This window comes from Macaca nemestrina, chromosome 6 (assembly GCF_043159975.1).
Source record: "Macaca nemestrina isolate mMacNem1 chromosome 6, mMacNem.hap1, whole genome shotgun sequence".
NCBI lineage: Eukaryota > Metazoa > Chordata > Mammalia > Primates > Cercopithecidae > Macaca > Macaca nemestrina.
Window position 1 is genome coordinate 12196050 of NC_092130.1, and position 25087 is coordinate 12221136.

The window sequence follows — 25087 nt, forward strand, 5'->3', positions numbered from 1 at the left end:
AAGAGACTCGAGAGATGTCTGGTACCTCCTCACTTTACCCTAATAATTCAACAGCACTTACTGGTAATAATGATGATAGTGATGGTGATGATCATAGTAATAATAACTTTTTTTTTTTTTGAGATGGAGTCTCGCTCTGTTGCTGAGGCTGGAGTGCAGTGGTGCAATCTCAGCTCACTGCAACCTCTGCCTTCTGGGTTTAAGAGATTCTCCTGCCTCAGCCTCCTGAGTAGCTGGGATTACAGGCATGCACCATCATGCAAGGCTAATTTTTGTATTTTTAGTAGAGACGAGGTTTCACCATGTTGGCCAGGCTGGTCTCAAACTCCTGACCTCAGGTGATCCACCCACCTTGTCCTCCCAAAGTTCTAGGATGACAGGTGTGAGCCACCGCACCCAGCTGATAGTAATGATGACTTTAATATATGCTGAGGACTAATATATACAGGCATTTTGTATTGGGCATTTTGCATCCATAGTTTGAGTTGTTGCTCACAAAGACCATTTGACAAATGAAGAAATAGCTTCAAACAGAGAGGTTATAAAACTTGCTCGAGGTCACACAGCAGTGAAGTGGTTGGGTTGGTCTGGAACATAGGCCTTCAGACTTTAACCAGTTAACCTCTTATACACTTCACCAGCTTTACTGCTTCCTGTATTGTATGTCTACTGAGTGTCCTGAAATGTGTCAAATGATGGACAGACTGTGAAGCCTTTTCACAGCCCTTGAAAGCTCCACATTGCAGCTTTGCAGGGGGTTGGGGGTGGTGGTGGGACAAGGAATAATTCTAATGCCACAGACACTTGTATTCTGAGAAACAGCTTGGTGCCCAGGTAAAGAAACACATTTTGCAGCTTCCTTCAGAGACAGGGGTGACCAACAAAATGTAAGTGGTTGTTGTTGGCTGGTCTTCTGGAAAATATTCTTGAAGGAAATTGACTCAGCTGAGAGGTAGGCAATCTTTCATTGTTCCCTTTCCTCCTTTTCCTGGGTGAAATGTGTATGTGATGGCTGGAGCTCCAGCATTTACCTTGTGACTTTGAGGTGACTTTGGGGCTGGAGACCTCCAGGATGACGGCCTATCCAGAGAAAAAGAGTCTAGATCTCTGTTGATCTGGGTGTCATCAATGTTAATCCATACAGCCATGGATTGCTTTCCCTAAGCTCCTTTTAGATCATAGGAAAATATGATTTTCCTATGTAAAGTGTAAATCCTTTTTAAACCCTTGCTATTGCTAATCTCTGTTACTAGCAGTGGAAACTAATCTAAATTGATACAAGCCCCTGATACTTTGGCAGGTGCTATGCTAGGTACTTTACACACCTGATCCCATTTTCACTCTCATGACATAGAAACCATTTTACAACAGAGCAACTGAGGTCTACAGGAGTCACATAACTAAACAAGTGGCAGAAGTGGAATTTGAACCCAGTACTACAGATTCTCCAAACCATTGCTGTTTCCATAAGGTTGTCTCAGAGAGAAGATAGGATATTTATCATAGGACAATTAGAAAAGAGAATGCATAGGCCAGGTGCATGTGTCTCATGCCTGTAATTCCAGCACTTTAGGGGGCCGAGATGGGTGGATCACCTGAGGTCAGGGGTTTGAGACCAGCCTAGCCAACATGGTGAAACCGTGTCTCTACTAAAAATAAAAAAAAATGGCCAAGCATGGTGGCGTGTGCCTGTAATCCCAGCTACCCAAAAGTCTGAGGCAGGAGAATTGTTTGAACCCGGGAGGCGGAGGTTGCAGTGAGCTGAGATCATGCCACTGCACTCCAGCCTGGGCCAAAGAGTGAGACTCTGTTTTGAAAAACAAAGAAACAAAAGAATAAAAAGAAAAAGAAAAGAGAATGCATCAAAGCATGGGGAGAGGAATAAAGTTGGTGAGTTCTTGGGATTATAAGGAACCCTAACTTCAAGTGGAAGATTCCTATCAACAACTCGCAGCAACTGGGAACAGTCCAGATGGCAAAGGCTGAGTAGTGAGATTTTTGTTTTTTTTAAACAGGTCCAAAATTCAATGCCGTCTGAATTACTGGGGGTTGGAGTCATCATTTTCAGAGCAAAACACACAGTGGGGGTCAGAAAGATAGATCATCTCCTCTGCCAACAGAAGCTTGGTCACATTGGGTTGGTTCATCTGGGACAACCGTGGAAGGCCACCATCATTCTTAAACCTATGGATTTCAGATTTTGGTTCAAGACCTCTCCAACATTTTGTTAGGCAGGATGAATGATGCAACAACAATGAGGAAGGATTTTCAGGGTGTTTGACTTCCAATCATGCCTACTTATTTCCATCCCCTTGGCCATCCTTAGTTTTTCCTCCTTCCCTTTCCTTATTTTTTTTTCCTTTTTCCTTCTTTTTGCTCATATCATAGGGCCCCAGTGCGTTTATTAATTATTGAACATTGAGTGTCGGCTAATGCCAGGCTTGGTGTCTGCTCTGGTATACAAGGAAGAAAAACACCAGCAATAGCAACATGCTGAGCACTTACACAGGCTGAGCGTTGTTCTCAGCATTGCCCTTGTTTTATCTAATTTACACAACACTCTCAGGCAGGCACTATTATCATCCCCATTTTACACACAAGGTATAGATGGGTTCAAGTGACTTGCTCAAGTTTAGATAAATACTAAGTGGTAGAGCCAGGATCCCCATACAGAGCTTGCTGTCTTAACCTCCAGGCTGTACACCTCTAGGATTGAGGGGTGCTGGCCCACGGGCTTTCCATCAAGCGTGCAATTCTAAACCACATGGAATGCTCTCTTAAAGCACTGCTGCTCGGCTGGCTCCGCGCCTGCTGAAGCAGCTCCTCGGGGAATAGGGGTTTGGGGGTTGTGGATTTTTTTTTTTTTTTTTTTTTTTGAGACAGAGTCTCACTCTGTCATCTAGGCTGGAGTGCAGTGGCACGATCTCAGATCACTGCAACCTCTGCCTCCCAGGTTCAAGTGATTCTCATCTCTCTGCCTCCTGAGTAGCTGGGACTACAGAGGTGCACCACCACACCTGGCTAATTTTTATATATTTTTAGTAGAGATGGGGTTTCACCATGTTGGTCAGGCTGGTCTCGAACTCCTGACCTCAAGTGATCCACCTACCTCAGTCTCTCAAAGTGCTGGGATTACAGACATGAGCCATGTGCCCTGCTGGGGATTTTTGATTTTTAAAAGCTCCCTGTGTGATTCTGACGTGTACTCTTGGTTAAAATACACTCAGTGTGATATAAGGCCTTATCTTTAGTTACCTGGGAAAGACCAACGGGAAAATCACATATATAACCATAATATAATCATATGTGTGTATAGATGTGTATATATGTGTGCATAATACACTATAATATGTAATCATGGGAAAGGCCAACATGCAAATAATATATGTGATCTTGACTATCATAATAATAATGATATTTGTGTGTGAGGGTACTTAGATTATAGAAAGAACCCTGAACATTCCTGATCTCATAAGCTAAGCAGGGTCAGGCCTGGTTAGTGCTTAGATGGGATTACAGAAAGAACTAAATACTGGTAAACAAAGAAGAGGGGTCCCTAACCTCTGACTGCCACCCTGGGATTTGCTGCTGTTACTTAGAGCTGAGAGGCCGCTGACCATTGACTCAGGTGCACCGACTGTAAAGAAGTAATGATAGGTGCTAGCCATTAGCCATGGGTAACTTAGAGTGGGTTTTTACTTGGAAATTTACCATGTCCCTGGGACAATGGGATTTTTTGATAGCACAGGTTTGAGTTAACTTTGAAATGTGAAAATTTCTATTAAAATGTCCAATCCTTCTAATAATGAAATCTGAAAAATTCACTGGAAGGTGAGCCAAGGAGTTCAGGCCAGTTGTGTAATCTAATCAAATTTCTTTAATTATGAGGGTGCCATTTATAAAGGGGGGTGCCCTAGATGTGGGTGCGAGATGCTGGAGGGTCCAACAGGCACGAGAGGCCCTTTGAGGATATCTGCCCCCCAGTTTAGAGCATGTGGGAGCTTTGATTTAGCTGCAGTGTTCTCTTATTCCGAATTAAATTACCCGGCTAGCAATATTTAAATTAACCTTGAGGCTTCCTGGAGAACATAAAAGTTATTTTGAATTATTTTCACTGCCGGGATCAGCACGATTCCCTTCCCAGTCGGCTTGGTAGGAATTCAGTGATAGAGAAACCAATTTTTAAATTAATACAATTTTGTGTTTGTAAGGAAGCCATTATTTTTAATTATCGGGCATTTTCCTCAGCCTGGCTTCCCCAGTTAATAAAACTCAGCTATTTAGCATGCTTTTTTATTTTTGCAGAGGGCAGACTTTGGGAGGTGGTTTCCCCTGTGGAATATTCCCCCAGAACGTTTTGATCTCACCAAGCATACGCCTGTCACAAGGAAGCTCATAAAAAACCTGGAGAAAAGGAAACGCTGTCGTCAAAATGGCCCTGCTGGGCCTATAACTGGTGACTCTAACTTAGCTCCAGGGGCAATGATGGGAGCTAGTGATTTGAGAAACATGAGGGAGGAAATTACACTGGGCTGGATCCCCTCCAGGAAATGGAATTGTAACGCAGCAGGAGAGATTTCAGTTAGACGTACAGAAGAACCATTTGCCCATCCTGCTTTGAGTATGGGAAACCCAAAAAACATTAGTGAGGGAGGTCACGAGAGTCTCCCTAAACTTCTGTTTAGAAACAGAAGTGTTTGCCTTGGAGAGTTTAGTTATTTACCTACCCAGAGGTAAAGCCTGGCCTAGAGGACATCTTCAGTTTCTTTCTGGGTCAGTCCTCTGGGATTTTATTTTATTTTATTTTATTATTTTTTATTTTTGAGATGGAGTCTCGCTCTGTCTCCCAGTCTGGAGTGCAGTGGTGTGATCTGGGCTTACTGCAAACTCCGCCTCCCGGGTTCACGCCATTCTCCTGTCTCAGCCTACCGAGTAGCTGGAACTACAGGTGCCCGCCACCATGCCCGGCTAATTTTTTTGTATTTTTTTAGTAGAGACGGGGTTTCATCATGTTAGCCAGGATGGTCTCGATCTCCTGACCTCATGATCTGCCCGCCTCGGCCTCTCAAAGTGCTGGGATTACAGGCATGTGCCACCGCGCCCAGCCTGGGATTTTAAAAGTAGCTATCCCCAGCTCCCATACAACAAGACTCAATGCTACACTGGGATCAGTGCTTGTGGAGACAAAACAGCTTGCTATAAATTTAATATTAGCTTAAATAATGCATCATTAGAAGGGTAAGCCTCTGCAAACACATTAAATAATGTATTCCCCAAGCAAACATTATTTTTGGATGATTTGCTGTTTTGGATGGAGGTCAGGTGGAAAGGTGGAAAGACCCGAGTTTGAGTGGCAGTTCTGACACTCATCAGTGCCACTGATTAGCTTTGCCATACCAAAACCATATCTTCACCACTCATGCCTCAGTTTCCTCATCCGTAATGGCCTGTGAACTGGTGAGTCGGGACTTTATCTTATTTTTCTTAGTGTCTCTATTTTGTTTTGGAAAGTGCTTGGTGCTCAACGAACATTAGTGAATAAGCAGACTGAATCAGACTGGGTACAAGAACCCTGCTAACTCTGATGATCTAAAGTTCCAACATGGAAAATCAAGAATAGAAAATATGATTAGGCTGGGCATGGTGGCTCACGCCTATAATCCCAGCACTTTGGGAGGCTGAGGCAGGTGGATCACTTGAGGTCAGGAGTTCAAGATCAGCCTGGTCAACATGATGAAACCCCGTCTTTACTTAAAAAACACAAAAATTAGCCAGGCATTGTGGTGCATGCCTGTAGTCCTAGCTACTTGGGAGGCTGAGGCAGGAGAATGGCTTGAACCTGGGAGGTGGAGGTTGCAGTGATCCGAGATTGTGCCACTGCACTCCAGCCTGGGTGACAGAGCAAGGCTCTGTCTCAAAAAAAAAAAAAAAAAAATATATATATGTATATATATATATGAGATTAGGACATCTGTGGTCTCCAAATATCTGAAAAGCTTCATTCCAAAGACCTATTAGAGTCATTCTGGAAGGCCCCTGGGACCTGGAATTCACAGGCAGAGGTGGGAGGGAGAGGGTTTTCATTATGTCAGTGGAAAATCTCATTCATTCATTCATTCATTCATTCATTCAATATTTACTGAGCACCTACTATGTGTTTGTTACTGGGACTGTCACTTAAGATAGAACAAGACAGTTATGACTCCTGCCCTAGGGGGGCAGGCCACAGGCCAGAGGGGGATAACTAACAACAGGAGAGCCAACAACGAAAACCATTTTTAGTGTGGTAATGGCAGTAGACACAGGGAAGGAACTGTGGCAATAAGGAAGGACATGGAGCCAGAGCTGGGACTGACGAGGATGATTTCTCGGAGAAAGTGCTACTCGGTGGGGGCCTGGGTATGAGTAAGGCTTGGACAGCTGAGGGTGGGAGAAGAGTCCGGGAGAATATTCCAGGTGGGGAGGGTCAGCAGATGAAAGCACAGGGGATGAGCAAGGGCCTTGCACAGGCAGAGCATGGCTGTTTTCAGGTGATGCGGTGAGTATTCTGGTGCAGGTGGGTGGTCCATTGGTAGGGATGCAGTGAGAAGGGGCAGGGGGTGTCTGGTATGGAGGCTCAGTTCAGATGACCGGAATAAACTATATTTGTTATCCTTTGACCTGAACTTCCAGGAGTCAGGTATGTTGTATATTTTCTAGTGTCCAAGAAGGAGGCTCCTGATGAGGGCTCATTTGCATGTACCAGGTGGATAATCTGCAGAAGATTTCTGTATTTCTAAGATCCTTAAAAGGGCCAACAAGATAAGGCTCTACCCCTTGACCTTACCCTCAGCTGGTTTACTCTAGCCACACTGGAGCTATCCTCTTCAGGATACAGGCAGGGCCTTTTGCACATGCTAGAGCTTTAGCACAGAGGCTTTTCCCCTCACTGCATGCCTGGGAAATTCCTACCTACTCTTCATTCAGTTCTCAGTTCAAATGTCATTTTCTCAGAGATGCCTTAACCTATAACATATATTCCATATTATCTCCACCCTACATTTTTCCCAAAGCACCCATCACAATTTCTTTTTTTTTTTTCTTTGAGAAAGAGTCTCACTCTGTCACTCAGGCTGGAGTGCAGTGGTGCCATCTTGGCTCACTGCAACCTCTGTCTAGCACATTCAAGTGATTCTATTGTCTCAGCCTCCCAAGTAGCTGGGATTATAGGCGCGCGGCACCACGCCTGGCTAAGTTTTGTATTTTTAGTAGAGATGGGGTTTCGCCATGTTGGCTAGGCTGGTCTTGAACTCCTGACCTCAGGTGATCCACGCCCCTGGACCTCCCAAAGTGCTGGGATTACAGGCATGAGCCACTGTACCTGACCCACAATTTCTATATATTGTTTGTACATTTATTTGATTATTATTTGCTTCTCCTGCTAAGGTGTAAGAGCTAAAGACATAAGCTCCATTAGGGTCTTTCCACTTTTCCACATCATCATCCAAAACAGAAGCCAGCCAAAATTAATGTTTGCTTGGGGAATACATTATTTAATGTGTTTGCAGAGGCTTGCCCTTCTAATTATGTGTTATTTAAGCTAATATTAAATTTATCCCAAGTTCTGTCTGCACAAGTGCTGCTCACCATGTAAGGTGAAAACTTTTGTTCACTAATGTACACTCAGTGCCTAGCATAGTGCCAAGAACACAGGAGGTGTTTGAAATATAAAATATTAGTCACGTGAAGAATGAATGCATTGTAGCAGGAAGGAGCTGTGAAAATTCAGGCTTTCATAATGACTTGTGTGTGTTAACAGACCTGTTTGAGTGGGCTCCACGCAGAACTGAGTTCATGTGTGTGTGTTCACACGCACATAGGCACGCCCATCCCCCCACCTCACTTCTCTGTCACGGTGATTTGCCACATAAGTAAAAGTAACACATGTCAACACATAATTGCAATGTCATATTAATTATATGGGAGCCAAAACAAAATTACCGACTCCCACTTCTTCTTGGAATACTAATAACACTAATACTAATATCATGATGGAAGATTATCTTGGAAGCAATTTTTCTTTTGTTCTGCTACCTACACATGTAGCTGTTTCTTGCTTCTGCAATCTGTATGTAAATCATAATCAGGAAGAAATATCCTAGAGCATGGTTATATGCTTTCCTTTACAAAGAGAATCATCCTGCACAAAATCCATTTTAGGAAAGAGTAGAAGTTTTAAATCTTAATAGAAGGGGTTGATTTTAGCTCTCTCTTCCAAAAGCCTAGAAAAAAGGCTTGTTGGGGTGGGAGGCAACAGTGCCTCAAGAGATCCTCAGGGCCAGGAGTTTTGCCTTATGATTAGGCTTTGGAGGGATGGAGGATGTAGAATATATCTGGGATATTTGTATTTTAACCTTGTATCTCTTTCTTTTTCGGGTATGGCACCTCTTTTCTCTAGGGCTTCCCTGTCTAGGTACTTTTACTGAGATGTCTATTGTAAGATACAGGTATGGTCATGTGACCTGTGCCTGCCTGGCTCATCACAGATCCCCATCTCCCTGACCAGTGATTGGCCCAGGAATGTGAACTCCCTCTGCCAGGTCAATCTTTCTTCCATGAGATATTTTATGAAAAATAGAAATGCTGGGGGAGATCCCTTCCTTTTTCCTCTGGGTTCACTTAGCTGGGATGATATAAGCCTGGAGCCAACTTTGGCTAAGTCTGCCTGACCACCTCCCTCCCCTGCAATGTGAAGAGGACATTAGTCTACTGTAGGAGAAAATTAGGTCAACTGCTGAGAGAGAAACCCTGCCATGGGATGGAAGGGGGCTTTGAGAAAGAGAAAGAGACAGACGTTCATCTGATATGGGTTGGCTGTGTCTCCACCGAAATCTTGATTTGAATTGTATCTCCCAGAATTCCCATGTAATGGGAGGGATCCAGGAGGAGGTAATTGAATCCTGGGGGCCGATCTTTCCTGTGCTATTCTAGTGATAGTGAATAAGTGTCACGAGATCTGATGGGTTTATCAGGTGATTATCAGGAGTTTCCACTTTTGCTTCTTCTCATTTCCTCTTGATGCTGTCACGTAAGAAGTGCCTTTCGCCTCCCGCCATGATTCTGAGGCTTCCCCAGCCATGTGGAGCTGTAAGTCCAATTAAACCTCTTTTTCTTCCCAGTCTTGGGTACGTCTTTATCAGCAGCATGAAAACAGACTAATACACCATTTAATGACATCTTGGAGTCTCTAAGGCCAGCTTCTCCCTTGTGGTGGCCCTGTTAGGTGAGACAGCACCTACCCTTTTAAGTTAGTCTGAGTGCACTTCCTGTCTCTTGCAGTGGAAGTATTCCAGACAGACATACGGGCAATGTATTTGTGAATTTATACCCACTTTGGTAGGGGAGCATTTACACATTAAGAAGAAGCCTATAGAAGGCACAGTTATCACATCTTTCTTTGTCACCTGTTGTCTGAGTACCCACCACATGGCACTTGTCACCAGGGATACTGGGGCGACCTGGTCCCTACACTTATGGAGCTTACAGATGCCATGATGTAACTTCCTTTTTTTTTTTTTTTTTTTGAGATGGAGTCTCGCTCTGTTGCCAGACTGGAGTGCAGTGGCACGATCTGGGCTCATGGCAACCTCCGACTCCCTGGTTCAAGTGGTTCTCCTGCCTCAGCCTCCCCAGTAGCTGGGATTATAGGCATGTGCCACCATGCCCAGCTAATTTTTGTAGTTTTAGTAGAGATGAGGTTTCACCATTGTGTTCAGGAGGGTCTCGATCTCTTGACCTCGTGATCTGCCTGCCTTGGCCTCCCAAAGTGCTGGGATTACAGGTGTGAGACACCACGTCTGGCCTGCTTCATGGTTTTGCAAGGCCAGAGTGAGTGAAGAAGGGAGTGGAAGACAACGCAGGCAGGACGGGGAGGAGTCTTTCAAAGGAGATATTTGAGGAGGTCTTGGGAGGCATAATGAAAATCTTCCCTGCACTGAGTTTGGGCAGGAATGAAGGGACTAATACTCTATTACAAAGCTTTTGGTGAAAGAATGTGGTCCTGGACTATCCATCCGCCATCATCTTACATTTCCCCAGGCTGTAAGGAAGAACCACTGATATTTTCCTCCACTAAGAGATGCCTCCATCTGGAGGACTGTGGGAAGAAATGATACCTAGGTGGGCTGGAATTTCACTGGGCACTGTTCTGTCATGATGGCTTCACTGAGATTTTTGGTCTTCTCTAAACTCCAGGAATGTTCAGAGCCTTGGGCCCTCAGACCCCTCAGCTGACCAGGCTCCCAGGAGCTTGCTGGTCCCAGGGAAGGTCAGGCCATTTGCTTCATGCATGATACCCACGCATTCTCCCCAAATTCCCTGCTGTTCACATGGGGAGCAGTGATTACATGGTGCTGGTTAAATGGCTGCATTTCAAAGTTCACTTAGTTTCTTCCCCATTCCAAGAGGCAGGGCTGGGGCCACCAGAATCTTACATCTCTGGCTTGGGTTTCAGCTCCCAGCCACTCTCCTTTACATAGTCCTCAGAGCGTGGATGGCCACCCAGCCTTCCTGGTCTCCATGATCATGGGGAGAGCCTGTCAAAAGGTGAGCATGACACAGCAACCCTGCTAGTTGCCCAATCCTCGTGTGCTAGACAGCTCTCAAATCTCTTCCCCTACCTTCTTTCTTTCCTCACTGCTAGTGATTTAGTTTCTTGCTTGGACCCTCCTTACTGTCCCTTTCCTCCTGTCTATCTTGTCCCCTCCTCACCTGTCTTCCTCCATACCTGAGGAAGTCAGAGAGTTTTTTTTTTTTTTTTTTTTTTTTGGAGACAGGGTCTTGCTCTGTTGCCCAGACTGGAGTACATTACAGGGCATGATCATAACTCACTGCAGCCTCAAACTTCTGTGCTCAAGCAGTCCTCCTGCCTTGGCCTCCTGATTAGCTGGGACTACAGGCATGCACCACCATGACAGGGTCTCCCTATGTTGCCCAGGCTGGTCTCCAACTCCTGGGCTCAAGGGATCCTCCTGCCTTGGACTCCCAAAGTGCTAGAATTACAGGCATGAGCTACTGTGCAGGGCCATGGTCAGCTATTTAATTTTTTTTTTTTTTTTTTTGGATGGACAGGGTTTTGCTATGTTGCCTAGGCTGGTCTTGAACTCCTAGGCTAAAATGATCCTCCCGCTTTGGCCTCCCCAAGTGTTGGGAAAACAGGCATGAGCCACTGTGCCCAGGCTGGAGACAGCTTTCTAAAGCTACACATCCTAGCACATCACTCTGCTAATGAAGTCCAGGTAGGGCTCCCCATTGCCCTCAGGATAAATGTTAGCCTGGCACCATGTTCCCTTCCATGTGCAGTCTCTGGCTGCATCTTACTTTTCTACCCCACTCTCTAACCCATCCACTGCCACACTGAATTAGTTTTCTGAAATGCCATTCCCTTTTTGGCCTCTTGGCCTTTCCATAGGTGATATTCTCTGTCCTGTCACCTCTGTTCCATATCTCTGCCTGGCTGATTCTTACTCTTCAGAACTGATTCCAGATCCTCTGTGAAGCCCTTCCTGATCCCTTGTCAAACGGGAGACCTGATCACTCTGCTACGTGCTTACCAAGTCTTTGTTCATCATCTTCTTCTCAGGCGTTCAGAAAAGACAACATTTTCCAGGCTTCCCTGCAGTTCAGTTGAGGTCCCCTGACAGTGTTCTCACCAGGGTGGGGGGAAGTGAGGCCTGCCACGTCCAGGCTGGCTCACTAAGCTCTCGTGAATCACCCAAGCCCTCTTCCCTTGCTGCAGCAACTGCACAGGCCCTGTGCTTAATGGCAGGATTGCAAGGCAGAGCAACTGGAGCGAGTCCTCATTAAGAAGAGCTGCCTGATGCATTTGGACCACAATGTGTTAAACCCATGAGATTTCAGGGTTAATTTATTACCCAGCCGTGACCTATCCTCTTCCAGTGGATACAATTAAGTATCCCTTTCCTTGTGCTTTTGGCCTGTATTATAGCTTACATCACACTTACTAATATTGCCTTCTCCATGAGACTGTTAGCTACTCGGTGGCACTCAATTTTCTTTACCTCTCTAGAGTCTACTCGTTCTGTGATACTGAATGTAGTGTTGGCACCTAGAAAATATCTTTTGAATAAATGAGGACTTTCATGCCCTCATTTGACAGTGGAGCAGCGATGAAAAGACACGGCAAGACTAAGATAGGGAGAGAGGAGCCCATCTTGCCGTTGGTGAGACAGCCTGCTAGCCTAATGGAGCCAATGGGTACCTTTGGCTTAGGGGCTGCAAACTCCCTGCCATGGACTCACGAAACATCTGATGAAATGACCACTCCCCAGTTCCCTCAATCCACATCACACCCAACCTTTCCCTTATACCTTCTTCCAATTGCTCTCCTGCAATTTCCAGAAGTTGCTTTTATTTCATTCACTAAGCAGTTTATGAACTGAATTAAAATAAATGAGATGCAAATAAATTCCAGGCTTTCTCCCTCATTTTCAAATTACATTTTCAGTCCACTCAACCTGTTATAATCTCATAGTGATTTTCATTTAAGAGAGCTAAATGGATATGTGATTGTTGTTACAGGAACTAACACCAGACAATTAAATGTTGAGGTGTTGATAGATAAAGCTGTGTTTTGATTTGCATAAACACGATGCCAGCAAATCTAACCCTGGCAGAAATTCAGTTATAAGACTTGTGTGCCTAACTTGGGCTAATTACCACAAGTACCATTATTAAGAGTTTTAATATTCGGAGTTGGGATTATAGCCACTTTATTTTAGGGCCACATTTATCTTTATTTTGAAAACTTAGTCAAAATGCATAACTGATTTATCAGAGAAAAGGCACGATTACTACTTATAATCAACTTCTACAGTGCAGCATATCAAAAATCAATTACACAGCCCTGAAATCCAGTCATTAAGGATTTAACTACTAATCTCATTCCATTTTTGTCTTTAGGAAGATACTGCAGTTTGCAACTTTGCAGATACCAGCAGAGGAAGAAAAACATGAGAGACTGCTGATAACCTAATGTGGAGACTTAAACTTCAGCCAGACAAAGGCGGAATCTTAATATGGAGGGGCCTGGCTCTGCAGGGAGGTCAGCTGGGCTGGCTGGATTTCAATCCAGTTACACAGCAAAGGTTACGACCCAAGCTTTGCCGATGCTGAGCCTTCTATTCTCAAGGATTCCAAAGCAATTGATAAACTTCTTGTTCCATTGTTTACTGACTTCCTAGTGCTTGTCTTGTTCTGCAGTTATTTTTATTTATGAGTTTACTTATTATCTGCCCCTCTCTCCCATCTCCCCTCAACCTGAACATAAGGTGCAGGAAGTTAGGGCCTTTGCTTTATATGCCATTAGGTGCATAGCACAGTGCCTGGCTCATAGTAGGTGCTCAATAAATATGTGCTGAATTTGATGAAGATTGGGATCCCCAGTATTCATTCCCCCTCCCCAGGGAAGGGGTTAGCATGATGGTAGGAACTGTTCCCTCTTGGTGACAGATAAGTGACTGGAGCAGAATCCACTCCTGTCGAGATGATCTGGATGACCACGGATAAGCAGGAAGATGTGTGACATACTGGCAAATGAGTCAGACAGAAAGAGAGACCTGGGGTCGAGTCCTGGCATTGCCCTTTCTAGCCATTGTGTCCTTGGACAGGTAATTTAGCTTCCCTGAGTCTGTGTTTTCTCATCTGAAAAATGGAGGTAGTAATAATTATCCTCATGGAGCTATTGAAAAACTTAAAATAAGATAATACAAGCAAAGCATTTCACATAGGGTTTACAGTATAATAATGCTCAATTAATGTTATATATTGGTTTTAAAAAGATGTCATGTGGGGCAAGTTGCCTGGTCTGGGAAAACTAAGGTTGGCTAAAACTCCCCACTGAGGTTCAGTTGTTATTTCCTCTTGGGAAATCTTCCCTGAACCTCTCAAGTGGAGTGACATCCCCTCTGGGATCCCATCAGGCCCTGCATGTACCTCTGTCTTTTCACTTAACCTGTGATCATCCTGTGTCTGCATATTTTATCAGACTCTCGATTCCTTGAGTGCAAAGAACATACTTTAAAAGTTGTGTTCTTCCAGTACTTAGCAAATTACTTGGCACATAGTAGGCACGAACACCGGTTCATTGGTTGAATTGGCCAGACAGTGAAAATTGAGGAAAAAGACAGCAAGTGTGAAAAGAAGACCAAAGCCGTCTCTAGTTACAGCATAATGTAAATCCCCATAGCAGGAAATGGCCGACTTTTTCAGTCCTAGGAAATGGAGAATGTTTTCCCCAAGGTATGAGTCCCAAAGGGAAATGGATTCCATTTTCTGAGCGAAGAGTTTGCCTTTTTCAGGGAATAAAGGAGTATTAGAGGCTTTGAAGCTGGGAATCTTTCTCAGCTCTGTGAGGAAAGGGTGTATCCCCTCCCACTCTGTGGTAACAGATTGGGTGGAACCACTTACCCGGAGCTTCCTGCCAAAGATGGTGACTTTGCCTTTAATCTGTTCCTTTCTTAGGCGCCACTCAATGGAGTTTAAGCCATTCTCCATAGGCAGGGAGATGTTGCAGCGTCCAATGGTGGGGGTGATGGTGCCTGCTAGGACATGGGGCTCGCTGTGGAAGCTGACACCCATCCCATTAGCATACATCACCCGCAGGGTACCGTTATTACAGAGCTGGTAGCTGTTCCGCACTTGATCTGGAAGAATGTAAGTGGGGGTGGGGATAGGGAAATAAATTATCCACTCTATTAGTCAGAAGAGAATAGAACCCCTATTTTTTTTTATATAGGTTTCCATGGTACTTTGCAGTCATCAGTCTAAGGCTGCCTTCAATTAGCACACATACCATGTGAAGGTAAGTAGCAGAGATACTACCGATCCACGTAAAGAAAAACATAATATGTGGCACTCCAGAAATAATTATGCCGTGATGTTTCTTTTACTCACTGAAGACTATTAATAGCACGTTTAAACATTTAAAGATGTCTATTGCCTACACAATTTGTGTCAATCAAATTCCTAAACCTTAACATATATATTTTAGCTTATACCAAAAAAAAAAAAAAAAAAAAAAGAAAAAATAGAAAGGCAAATGACTTCAATTTTTTCCCCCTTTGCCTGCCATCTAACCCAAGGCTGCTGGTCTAGTCACAGGTCAGATCCACTGTAAATCAAAGCCCAGGATTCTTCAAGAAAATAGAGAGAAGAATCAACCTTCCCCATCCTCATGCTTTTACTGCTGACTGCATCTGATACCACCTCCACTGGAGAACTCTGAAGAGACTCAAACACATGAGGGAGATGGAGCCAGTGAGTGCCAATAATGTGTTTATCTTCCCCAGTGGAAACTACACGAGTCAATCAGACTTCTGACCTTTTCCTTTATCGAAAAGTTACAGGAAGGAAATGTGAGTCAGAGACTCCTTTTACAGATACACTGCTTCCTGATTGTCTGGGCAAAGGAGCTGGCCTGGGCTGGCCTCAGATGTCAGCTTTTGGGGCAGTGAGCAAGTGTGTACCTGTCGCTCCTGCAACTCCAGCCGTCATGCAGAAGGACAGAATCTACATCATTAATTATTTGGCAGAGCAGAAATAGAGTCATTGAAACAGGCTCTGCTGTGGGATAATAGTCCAGAAATGTCACCATTTATCTACAGAGAGGACACTTTTATCCTCTGACAACAGGCTAGCCCACCGACATTATATCTTAATTAAAAGAAAAATTAATCGGCACAATTCATTTTCTTGCCAGCCCCAGTGCTTGCCCTGGACTGCAAAACATGTCTAATAGCAAGAGTAACCACAGGGTGGTCAGAGACCTTTGAGATCCCAGTCTTGGAGAGAGAATGTTAAACAGCTCCAGTCCCAGGGCAACCAACTCATCAAACAAATGCTTAAAAAAGAGAATCAGGATGGAACAAGAAAATATGAAATCTAGTGGTGGGCCAGGAGAATGAATGGTCTTTGAGACGATAACTATGTGTTTCGGGTTGGTGGGTAGAGGTGGTGATGGAAGGGTAAGAGGTAGGGAGAGAGTATGTGGGGGGTGGCGGGGAAGGACATTTTCAGATAACTATGTAGACAGTTCAAATATCCAGATATTTGGTTGGGTGTAGATGACATTCTGCTGTATCTTATTAAGTCATTTTCTACTAGATAGACCTCTTATAGAGTTAGTTTGCTGTGGACACTTGAATAAAACAGAAAGCTGAGGGGTACGCTGGATCTCTGGAAGTCATCCCAGGCTGGGTAACTCACACATTGGGCTTGGCTGGGTTCTGGGTCTGTGGGTGAGTTTGGGAGTAGGTTGGTATGGGTGGAGGCTCACCTTGTACCACTGTGTAGGAGGCCTCTACTGAAGACAGGTTGGTGATGACAGTGACGTCATCATCACGGTTGGAGTTCTCAATGTCAATGGTAATAGATTTCTCCATTTCCCGGTGCAGACTGGTTACCACCCCCGTGGGGCGTGTCACATTGGTCAGGCGGCCTTCGTGGTCATAGCTGGGGGGAGATAAACACTGGTTAGCAGCAGTCATTGGGGCTGAAAGTGTTCCCAAGACTCACAGGGCCAGAGAAAGAGAGAGCTGGAAAAGTGGGTTGGCTGGGTGGCGCATCTCCCTGAGGCCCCTTGTCACAGTCAAAACCCCATTATGCCCTGAGAAACAGCGGTGATGCTTTCTTCTACCCGCTGATATAACTGACTTCAGATCCTGGAAAACATTTCATTCACCTGGTCTCAGACTTCCTCTAGTTAAAGAGAACAGCCACTTGTGAGCTTCTCTTGCTTTTCTTTTTCTTTTCTTTCCTTGAGATGGAGTCTCACTCTGTCCCAGGCTGGAGTGCAGTGGTGCGATCTCTGCTCTTTGCAACCTCCACCTCCCGGGTTCAAGCAATTCTCCTGCCTCAGCGTCCCAGGTAGCTGGGATTACAGGCATGCACCACTATGCCCGGCTAATTTTTGTATTTTTTTGTAGAGATGAGGTTTTGTCATGTTGGCCAGACTGGTCTCGAACTCCTGACCTCAGGTGATCCACCTGCCTTGGCCTCCCAAAGTGCTGGGATTATAGGCGTGAGTCACACACCCAGCCTTCTCTTGTTTTTAATTTAGGTGTTCTACAAAGCCACCAAATTAACATTCCCAAAATATCAGTTTCACCATGTTAGTTCTCTGCTGAACAAACCACACTCTTTTCCCATTGGTTGCTCAATCAAATAAAAATCTGGCTATTTGAGACCTTCCATGCCCCGAGTCTTCTACTGGGGTCCAACCTTATCTCCCTCATCACCTTCTAGGCCTCTGGACAGTCAGCCTGTGCCAAATGCCACCTGCACATGTTAGCTCAGCATAGAAGGCCTGGCTACACGAAACCTGTTCTTTGGTCCCCAAACCACCATGGCTCCACTTCCCATGCAGCCTTCTTAGACAATTTCCCAATGACCATTAGTTAGCACCCAAGTCTAGGGACACCAGTGATCGTGCCCTACCGCCTGCAAATGGCCTGACATTGGGGCCTCCTTCTTTATGTGTGTGTGTCATCTGTCCTCTTTCCTTACACTGTGGAGTTTTCTCCCTGCATCACCTCTAGCAAGAAGCCTGGTTCTAGTTGGGACAGCCCTTTCCCCACTTTGGAAGATCCACTGTACTCTGAGAGCTGGGCCCTTCTCACATCTCAGACAGGAAAGCAGGCTTGTTTCCAGGTCTGCATGTAGAGGCCTTTGGGCTCTCCCAGATGAGTTTTGTTACTGGAGGAGGAAGGGGAGGAAGAAGGCAGAGCTCTGAAGACATTTTGTTTGGAGGGTGAAAAAGAAGGAAAAGTGGCCCGACCCCTGGGGGTTACTCCCTTTGGACTGGGGAGAGGGAAAAAGCTGGCAGGTTCTGAGGGATGGGAACTGGAGCTTGTGCAGCACATGGGGATGGGGGGTCCTCAGAGAAGCATCCCTGTAGGGACGGCCTGTGAGCAGTGGAAAGGACCGCTGTGGCCTGTTTGACGTTTTCGCTTAGGGCTTAGGATGACAACATCAAAGACAGAGAGCACTCAGGAAATGTTTTTGGAATAAAGAATTGCAGACCTGGCTCAGGCTTTCAGGGATCTGAGAAACTTTGCTTCTGGGAAGAACTGGAAGCAGTGAAGCTCTGCAGAAGTTTGAAAGCTGAGAGTGCAACCACATTAAGCTGGACACCGGGCTGTGTAAAGGTGTTGGGGGAGAGAGGAGGGAGATCTTGGAGCAGGAATCTCTGTGAGCTCAGAATCCACCCCTATTACTTGCCCAGGGCCCCAGGCAGGGGGTGTCATAGACAATGCACTCCCTGGAAAGCCCTGGTGTTGTAACCAGGGATGGGGACTCAGGTCTGCTAAATCGACAGGGCTCCTCTGTGTTTTCCTACCTGCTAAAGAAATCACTTCTCAGGCAGGGGGACAAAGGTGCTATTTACAATAGTGACTAATTAGAACAACCTAGATGTTCCTTTATGGGAGATTCATTAAATAACTGATGATCAATCCATAAAGTGGAAACCTACGAAGCCATCAAGATTGACAACATGGGTTTCTATTTATTGGCATAGACAAATCTACACATGTTGAGTGGAAGAGTGGGGTACAAAATATACTCCCCTGACAGTAGCTTTTCTTTCAGGGAGGGGTAAAAAGTATCAGTATCTATATGGAGCAGAAATTCTCTGAAAATATACACATTTAAATGTTAATGGTGGTTTTGCTGTGTGCAATTTTGACTAATCTTCATTTTCTTCTTTGCATTTTCTCATAATTTAGAAATTACTTATAATCAGCCGGACGTGGTGGCTTGTGCCTGTAATCAATCCCAGCACTTTGGGAGGCTGAGGTGGGTGGATCACGAGGTGAGGAGACTGAGACCATCTTGGCCAACATGGTGAAACCCTGTCTCTACTAAAAATACAAAAATTAGCTGGGCGTGGTGGCACGCGCCTATAGTTCCAGCACTCAGGAGGCTGAGGCAGGAGAATCGCTTGAACCCGGGAGGCAGAGGTTGCAGTGAGCTGAGACTGCACCACTGCACTCCAGCCTGGTGACAGAGCAAGACTGTCTCAAAAAAAGAAAAAAAAAAGAAATTATTTGTAATCAATACTTTCATGTTTAATAAGTAGAAACAAAAGGTATTTAAAATCAGAAAACAAAGCAATTCTAAGTATTTGGGTACGGAGTGTCTAGTGCGGTACTCAGTAACAGACAGTTTCTCCTCCTGCTGACAAGTACATTCTCTGGGACCAGGTCAAGGATTTTAATTCCAATCCACTGTAGTTTGGGGACACTTACAATGCACAGGCTTGCTGAGTTTCCTTATGAGAGAAGTAGTAGGAACTGGCGTTTCTACTTTCGGGAACAGAGCTTTAGGGTAGGGACTAGAATCTCATGGACCAAAGGGAGAAAACCAGATTTTTCTTTAAGAAGATTTGGCTGCCTCCAGCTCTACTTACTTCCCCCAAGGAGCGTCTTCAGATGTAGGTCTTTTTGCAAATGACTGCATGTAGGAGTGAAGCGCTGTAAGTTCCAGCAATGGGATCTCAATGCCAACCCAATGGAACTGGCCCAGCTTGGCTGGAGTGGGGCTGGAGGCTGCCTTTGAATTATGTAGTCAATAAATATTCATCAAGCGCCTGTGATGTGTCAAACACAGTTCAAGGCACTGGATATATTGCACTCATGCTAGCTGAAGAGGGCAAAACTAAACCAAGGTAGAAAATAGCATGTCAGATGGTGAGTAATAGGTGCTAGGGACTGCAATAAAGAAGGGAGAGAGTGGAGAAAGAGAGAGTATAGCGAGTAGAAAGTGTAATTTTAAGGACAGTACTGTTCTTTTCAGGAATACAGACGGACCTTCCCTAGTCTGGGAACTTAGCAGGCATGATAGTGTTTCCAAAGAGCATTCCGTATCAGCTCCATTTCTGCCTAACTCTTCACTTCCCAGGACAAAGACGAGAGAGAAAGGCAATTTTTAAAGGGGCCCATTCCAGCCTTCATGAGTTGCATGGCAGCTTATTCTGTAAAATCACTCTTGAACCCCACACCATGGGAAGTCAACTTCCATCTTTTCCTTTGATCTGACATTACCCCTTCCCCAGTTGCTGGATTGGGAGAAGTTGAACATGACTAAAGAGGCTCTTTATCATTTCTCTTTTCTGGAGGACCTCCCTTCAAGGGTGATGTGTTTTTCTGCCCCACTGAGCCCCAAGTTTGCTATGGCAGACTCTGCTCCTGCAGGGGATGGGAGACCAGCAGGCAGCACTGGGAGGTGGGAAGAGAGCAGGAGAAATGCAAAGTGAGGTATTAAAAAGACCTAATGTGCAAGCTGCATTCTTTAATTCTGCTTTTCCAAAATAAGTCTCTATCTGTCTGACTCTTGTAACCACTATACAGTTAGTTGAGTGAAACCTGAAGGGTAGGAAGGAGACAGAGGTGTGCTTAATAATTCCTCTAAAATCCCATTAGCCTATACTCTGAGTTAAACTTCTATATGACAAGTGCTTTGCTAATTTCTAAAAACGTATTATCTCAGTGGATTAGCACAGGGCTCCTTTTAATCTGCATTTTTATCCCCATGTGACAGATGAGACATTGAAGCTCAGAGAGGTTAAATAATGTGTCCAACGTCAATCAGTAAGTATACGGCAGAGAAAGGCTCCTCACCCCTGTCATCCTGATGCTAAGACCCAGGAGCTTTCTGGTATAAGATGCTGCCTTTTGGGAAAGACTGAAAACCTGAGTTTCCTCAGGGATGTAACTAGATCAGGATACTTCTTCTATCAAGACCCAATGGCCTGCATCTGGGGAAATCTTAATTCCAAGGTTGGGCGTCCTGGAAGTTTCTGGAACTGGCTGATCATAAAATGGGTCCAGGAAGTTATTTTTTCCTACCTCTCTCTCTCTCTCCTGCCTCCAGAGTCATTGATGGGATGGCCTTATTGAGTTACATCTTCCCAAAAATTCCGGAACAGTTCCCATGTGGAGTCTGAAGGTGGAGTTACAAATTTTATTCATAGCCCTGCTTTATGACGCTGGTGTGCAATACAAAGAAAGCTGGGCTTGGAGATCTGGATTCCAGTTCTGCTTCACTACTGACTCCCTGTGTGGTCTCAGGGGAGTCACTTTAATTCTCTGAGCCTCAGTTTCTTTAGCCATAAAATGGGGATAATCAAATCCATATTTAGACAGTCATTGTGACAACAGAGTAGACAAATGGCTTCTCTACCTCATGTTCTATGCAGAAAAAAAGATATGGCCACTCTTCCCACCTACAGGGGGATTTGTTACCTGCCCCCATGACAGAGTGGGAAGAGAGGAATCCCCCTAAGGAAGCTCTCATTGAAGGACAAATCGTATTCTTTCTTTCTTTTTTGTTTTTTGGAGACAGAGTGTCCCTCTGTCACCCAGGCTGGAGTGCAGCTGCGTGATCTCAACTCACTGCAAACTCCACCTCCTGAATTCAAGTGATTTTCGTGCCTTTGCCTCCTAAGTAGCTGAGCCTACAGGTGTACACCACCATACCTGGCTAACTTTTGTATTTTCAGTAGAGATGAGGTTTTTCCATGTTGGCCAGGCTGGTCTCAAACTGCTGGCCTCCAGTGATCCTCCTGCCTTGGCCTCCCAAAGTGCAGAGATTACAGGCATGAGGCATCGCTCCTGACCAGGACAGCCTGTTTTCTCGCAGCCTCACAGCCTCTGTATGGTTTTCTTCATCACGCTTTCTCTAAAGTTTTGGCTAAGGCTATGCAGTGTTGGTCTTGACCGCACTCCCCTGACAGGAGGTGAAGTTGTGTCTGATTTTTAAATTGGCTGTGCATCTGCCAATTGGCTGATGATGTGCCAAAAGTGCCATCGAACAAAAAGAACTCACCATCTTTTTAGGTAGAAAAGAAAACCTTATATGTTTGAACCCCACAATGGAGAATTTGTGGTCACTGGATTTATCAACATTCTGAAAAAAAAGGGCAGCTTATCAAATTAAGATAAAAAATCATTCAGTTTCAATGTAACTTCTGAACATTTTAAAACACATTTATGAATCATGCCTATGTTTTCATTATTAGAGTTCAGACTTGTGGATGCACTTGAGTCCAAGCTTCTTTATGGCAGTCTCTAAACCAGGCCCAGTTCAGGCTGGCCTCCCTGAGAATGATGTTTTTTCCCCTCTTTCAGGAGAGCCAACAAATTGTTTCTGAAATGCATTAGGTCTTCGGGTGAAACTGTCAGAAAGAGGTTTCCTCAGAAGAGGAAAATCCCGGAGGTGTTTGGGTGAGTGTATAGCTTCGATCTAACTCGGTGTGAGAGCCAAGGACGGCATTCAGATGGTACCCTCGAGGGCAGAATCACTAGCTGGTGAAGTCTGATCAAACCCCCAGTGTCCCGAAGGTATTAAGATGCTTCAGAAGTCTGAGAAAGAGTTGCCCAAAGAAGAAAGTCAGAACCAGGGAAAGCAATTCTTCTGCAATGCAGCAAATATCCAGCAGGTGGCAACAGCTTCCTTTTACATTCTCCCAAGACCATTGGCATACAAACAGGAAGTAAACATTGCTGGATTTAGGAATGATCAACAATGAGGTTTTCTGTTCTCCCTGTTGTCCCCTATTTTTCTCTGTGCCAACTCTCCCTAACTTACTACATTATCTGCTAGCAGCGGCATTCAGACAAAAAGCAAGCAAGGACTCCAAGTACGTAGGGGTTAACACACTCCTTCATCACCTAGGAGAGCCAGATATTTATAAATTCTGCTCCAGTATAAGCCAGCCATTGGGAGAATCATGCCTAGTAACTTCCTCCAACCAGCATCCCACCATTAGTACCTATAGCAGCAGGCACTTTGACCAAGAACTGCCTGCAGGAACTAGGAAAAACAGCTTTTTGCAAAACAAGCGTCAGGACTATTAAGTATGAGATAATTGTTAGGGGAAATATGACCAGCTCTCGCATCTTTTAATATACCTAACGCTTTATCTGTATCGATCTGCTTCTGCTAAGGAGGAAATTCAGAGTTTATCTACTGTCTGTTCAATCAAGTGTGTTGCTGGACTTATTGGCAAATTACAGGAGCCCCACTGGGATCTTGCCTTTTAGGTTCTAATTTCCGCACCCATGGCAAACATGAATAATCAGCAAAGTTAATCAACGCTTTACCTCCTAGGTGCTGTGCATGTCCAATATCCTGAAATTTGAACGGCAAGCAGGCAACAGGAATTCCCAACTCTAGTAGGGAGGATGCTCAATATCAGAGACCCAATAGAGCAAATCATTTTAGAGTCAGGGAGAGGGGACATGAATATCTTGAGGCCATAAGACATCATTAAAGTTAGAAAGACAACATGACAAAGCAATTTAAAAAGCTACACGAACGACCAGTCCTGATGCCAGCTAGAACAAGGGAAGGGCTCTTCAGAGATGCTTTACAAACCCACTTACTCATAGAAAGTCGTCCATCCTGTTTCATCGCTCTTGGTGGCCAGGAGCCCAGTGTTCCCATCATAGGTCATAAGGCCAAGCTCCAGGTTCTGTGTGGACACGACTTTGAGGCCTCCATTGGTGCCCACGGTGAGGGTGATGATCTGATTGTCAGGCATGAGCAGGTGACGGGGCATGCCACTGCTGTCCCGACGGATCTTCAGGGAATTCCCATTATTGTCAATCAATTCAGTGACATCATTGTCAGCACTATATGTGAAATTGTACAAGTACTCCCCTGTCACTAGGCTTACAGTGTATTGGTGGATACCATCAGCATTGAAGACATATAACTCCTGCTCTCCGGGGGATGCAGCCTCATACTGGTTGAAGGCATTAAGAACGGGCTTGTTCTTGCTGACCGCCCTGATCCGAATATTTCCAAGGTCTGCAATGTAGATGGTACCATCTGGAGCTACAGCTAAGGATGATGGGGAATTCAAGATGGCATCAGTCGCGTAGGCATCATCTCCTGAATAGCAGTTGCAGTTGACATCGTTTTTGCAGTCGCAGTCTGAGGCTGCCCCAGCTAAAAGGCAGATCTCCCCATTGGTTGTTACCTGGCGTAGACGGTTAATCTTCTTCTCATCTGTCTCAGTGATATAGAGGACCCCAGTGTGAGAAATGGCAATGGCGCTGGCTGACTCCAGGGCAGAGTGAATGGCTAGTTTGCTGAGTGAGTAGTCAATACCAGGAACCTGGCAGTGCATGGGGCGTCCTGCAATGATGCTGACTTGGTGGTTCTCGGTAATTCGAAGGATGACATTGTTCTCTAGAACATACAAGGAGTTATCCATGGGATTGACGGCAAGGTCTGTTGGCCACTCCAGACGAACCTGTGGATGATATGGTATCAGATTAAAGAACAGCTTTGAATATGTCCAACGTTTAACTGTAGGGCACTTACTGGTTTTATGTATCTAGGAAAAAAGACAGCTTTTTAATAACACACTGTAATAGAAATGCTCTTCATTGAACCAGCTGCTCATTGCCCATGATGAGTGGGTGTGATGGAGAAGAAGAGATAATGTAACATATATTTCCTACCATGTTACCTGCCATGACCAGAACAGGCCATCAGCTCTACCTATGATGTTGCTTCTCAGCTCCAGATGGTTGGACCAGCATCAGAGCTGTCATATATGGTTGCACAGGTAGTTCACTACAAAAGAGACCATGCCATCCAGCGCATACTCTGCTCTCCAAGCAGATGCCTATGGAAGCTATGTTCATTTGGAGGTGGCACCTGTACCTAATTCACAAAAAGGAGCCATGTGGCTTGGAAGGTGGCTCTGATCAAAGGGGAGCCAAAGTGCAGGCTCGCCAGCAAACTACAACTTGAGTATCTGCGTTAAAAAATAAACTGAACCAAACACATCTTTCCTCTGTGGAATTTGAAATAAAAATCTCAGTAGCAAGTTGTCTGTGGTGGAACTTGAGCTGAAATTTATGAGGTTGGCCAAGGGTTGAAAAGGCCGTTGTAGAAAGGCTGAACGTATATTCCAGGCTGTCTGAGAACAAATGCTGTACATTTGAGTGAGCCTCTGTTCTCTGCCTCTGTAAGAGCCCAAACTAAACACACACTTTGGGTGATATTGTAGAGGGCT

The 25087-nt window shown here is 44.9% G+C and overlaps 1 protein-coding gene across 19 annotated transcripts in view; it reads right to left on the bottom strand.

The window, feature by feature from the left end:
• The window catches only part of LOC105480824 (teneurin transmembrane protein 2), a 3943693-nt gene that overhangs the window by 20896 nt on the left and 3897710 nt on the right, over positions 1-25087 (bottom strand). For all 19 annotated transcript variants that reach the window (XM_071097760.1, XM_071097759.1, XM_071097767.1 and 16 more), the window contains 3 exons: positions 23442-24316; positions 16334-16509; positions 14467-14702 (listed from right to left, as the gene is read on the bottom strand). In XM_071097760.1, coding sequence (XP_070953861.1) covers positions 14467-14702; positions 16334-16509; positions 23442-24316 — 1287 coding nt within the window. The remainder of the gene's footprint in view (positions 1-14466; positions 14703-16333; positions 16510-23441; positions 24317-25087) is intronic.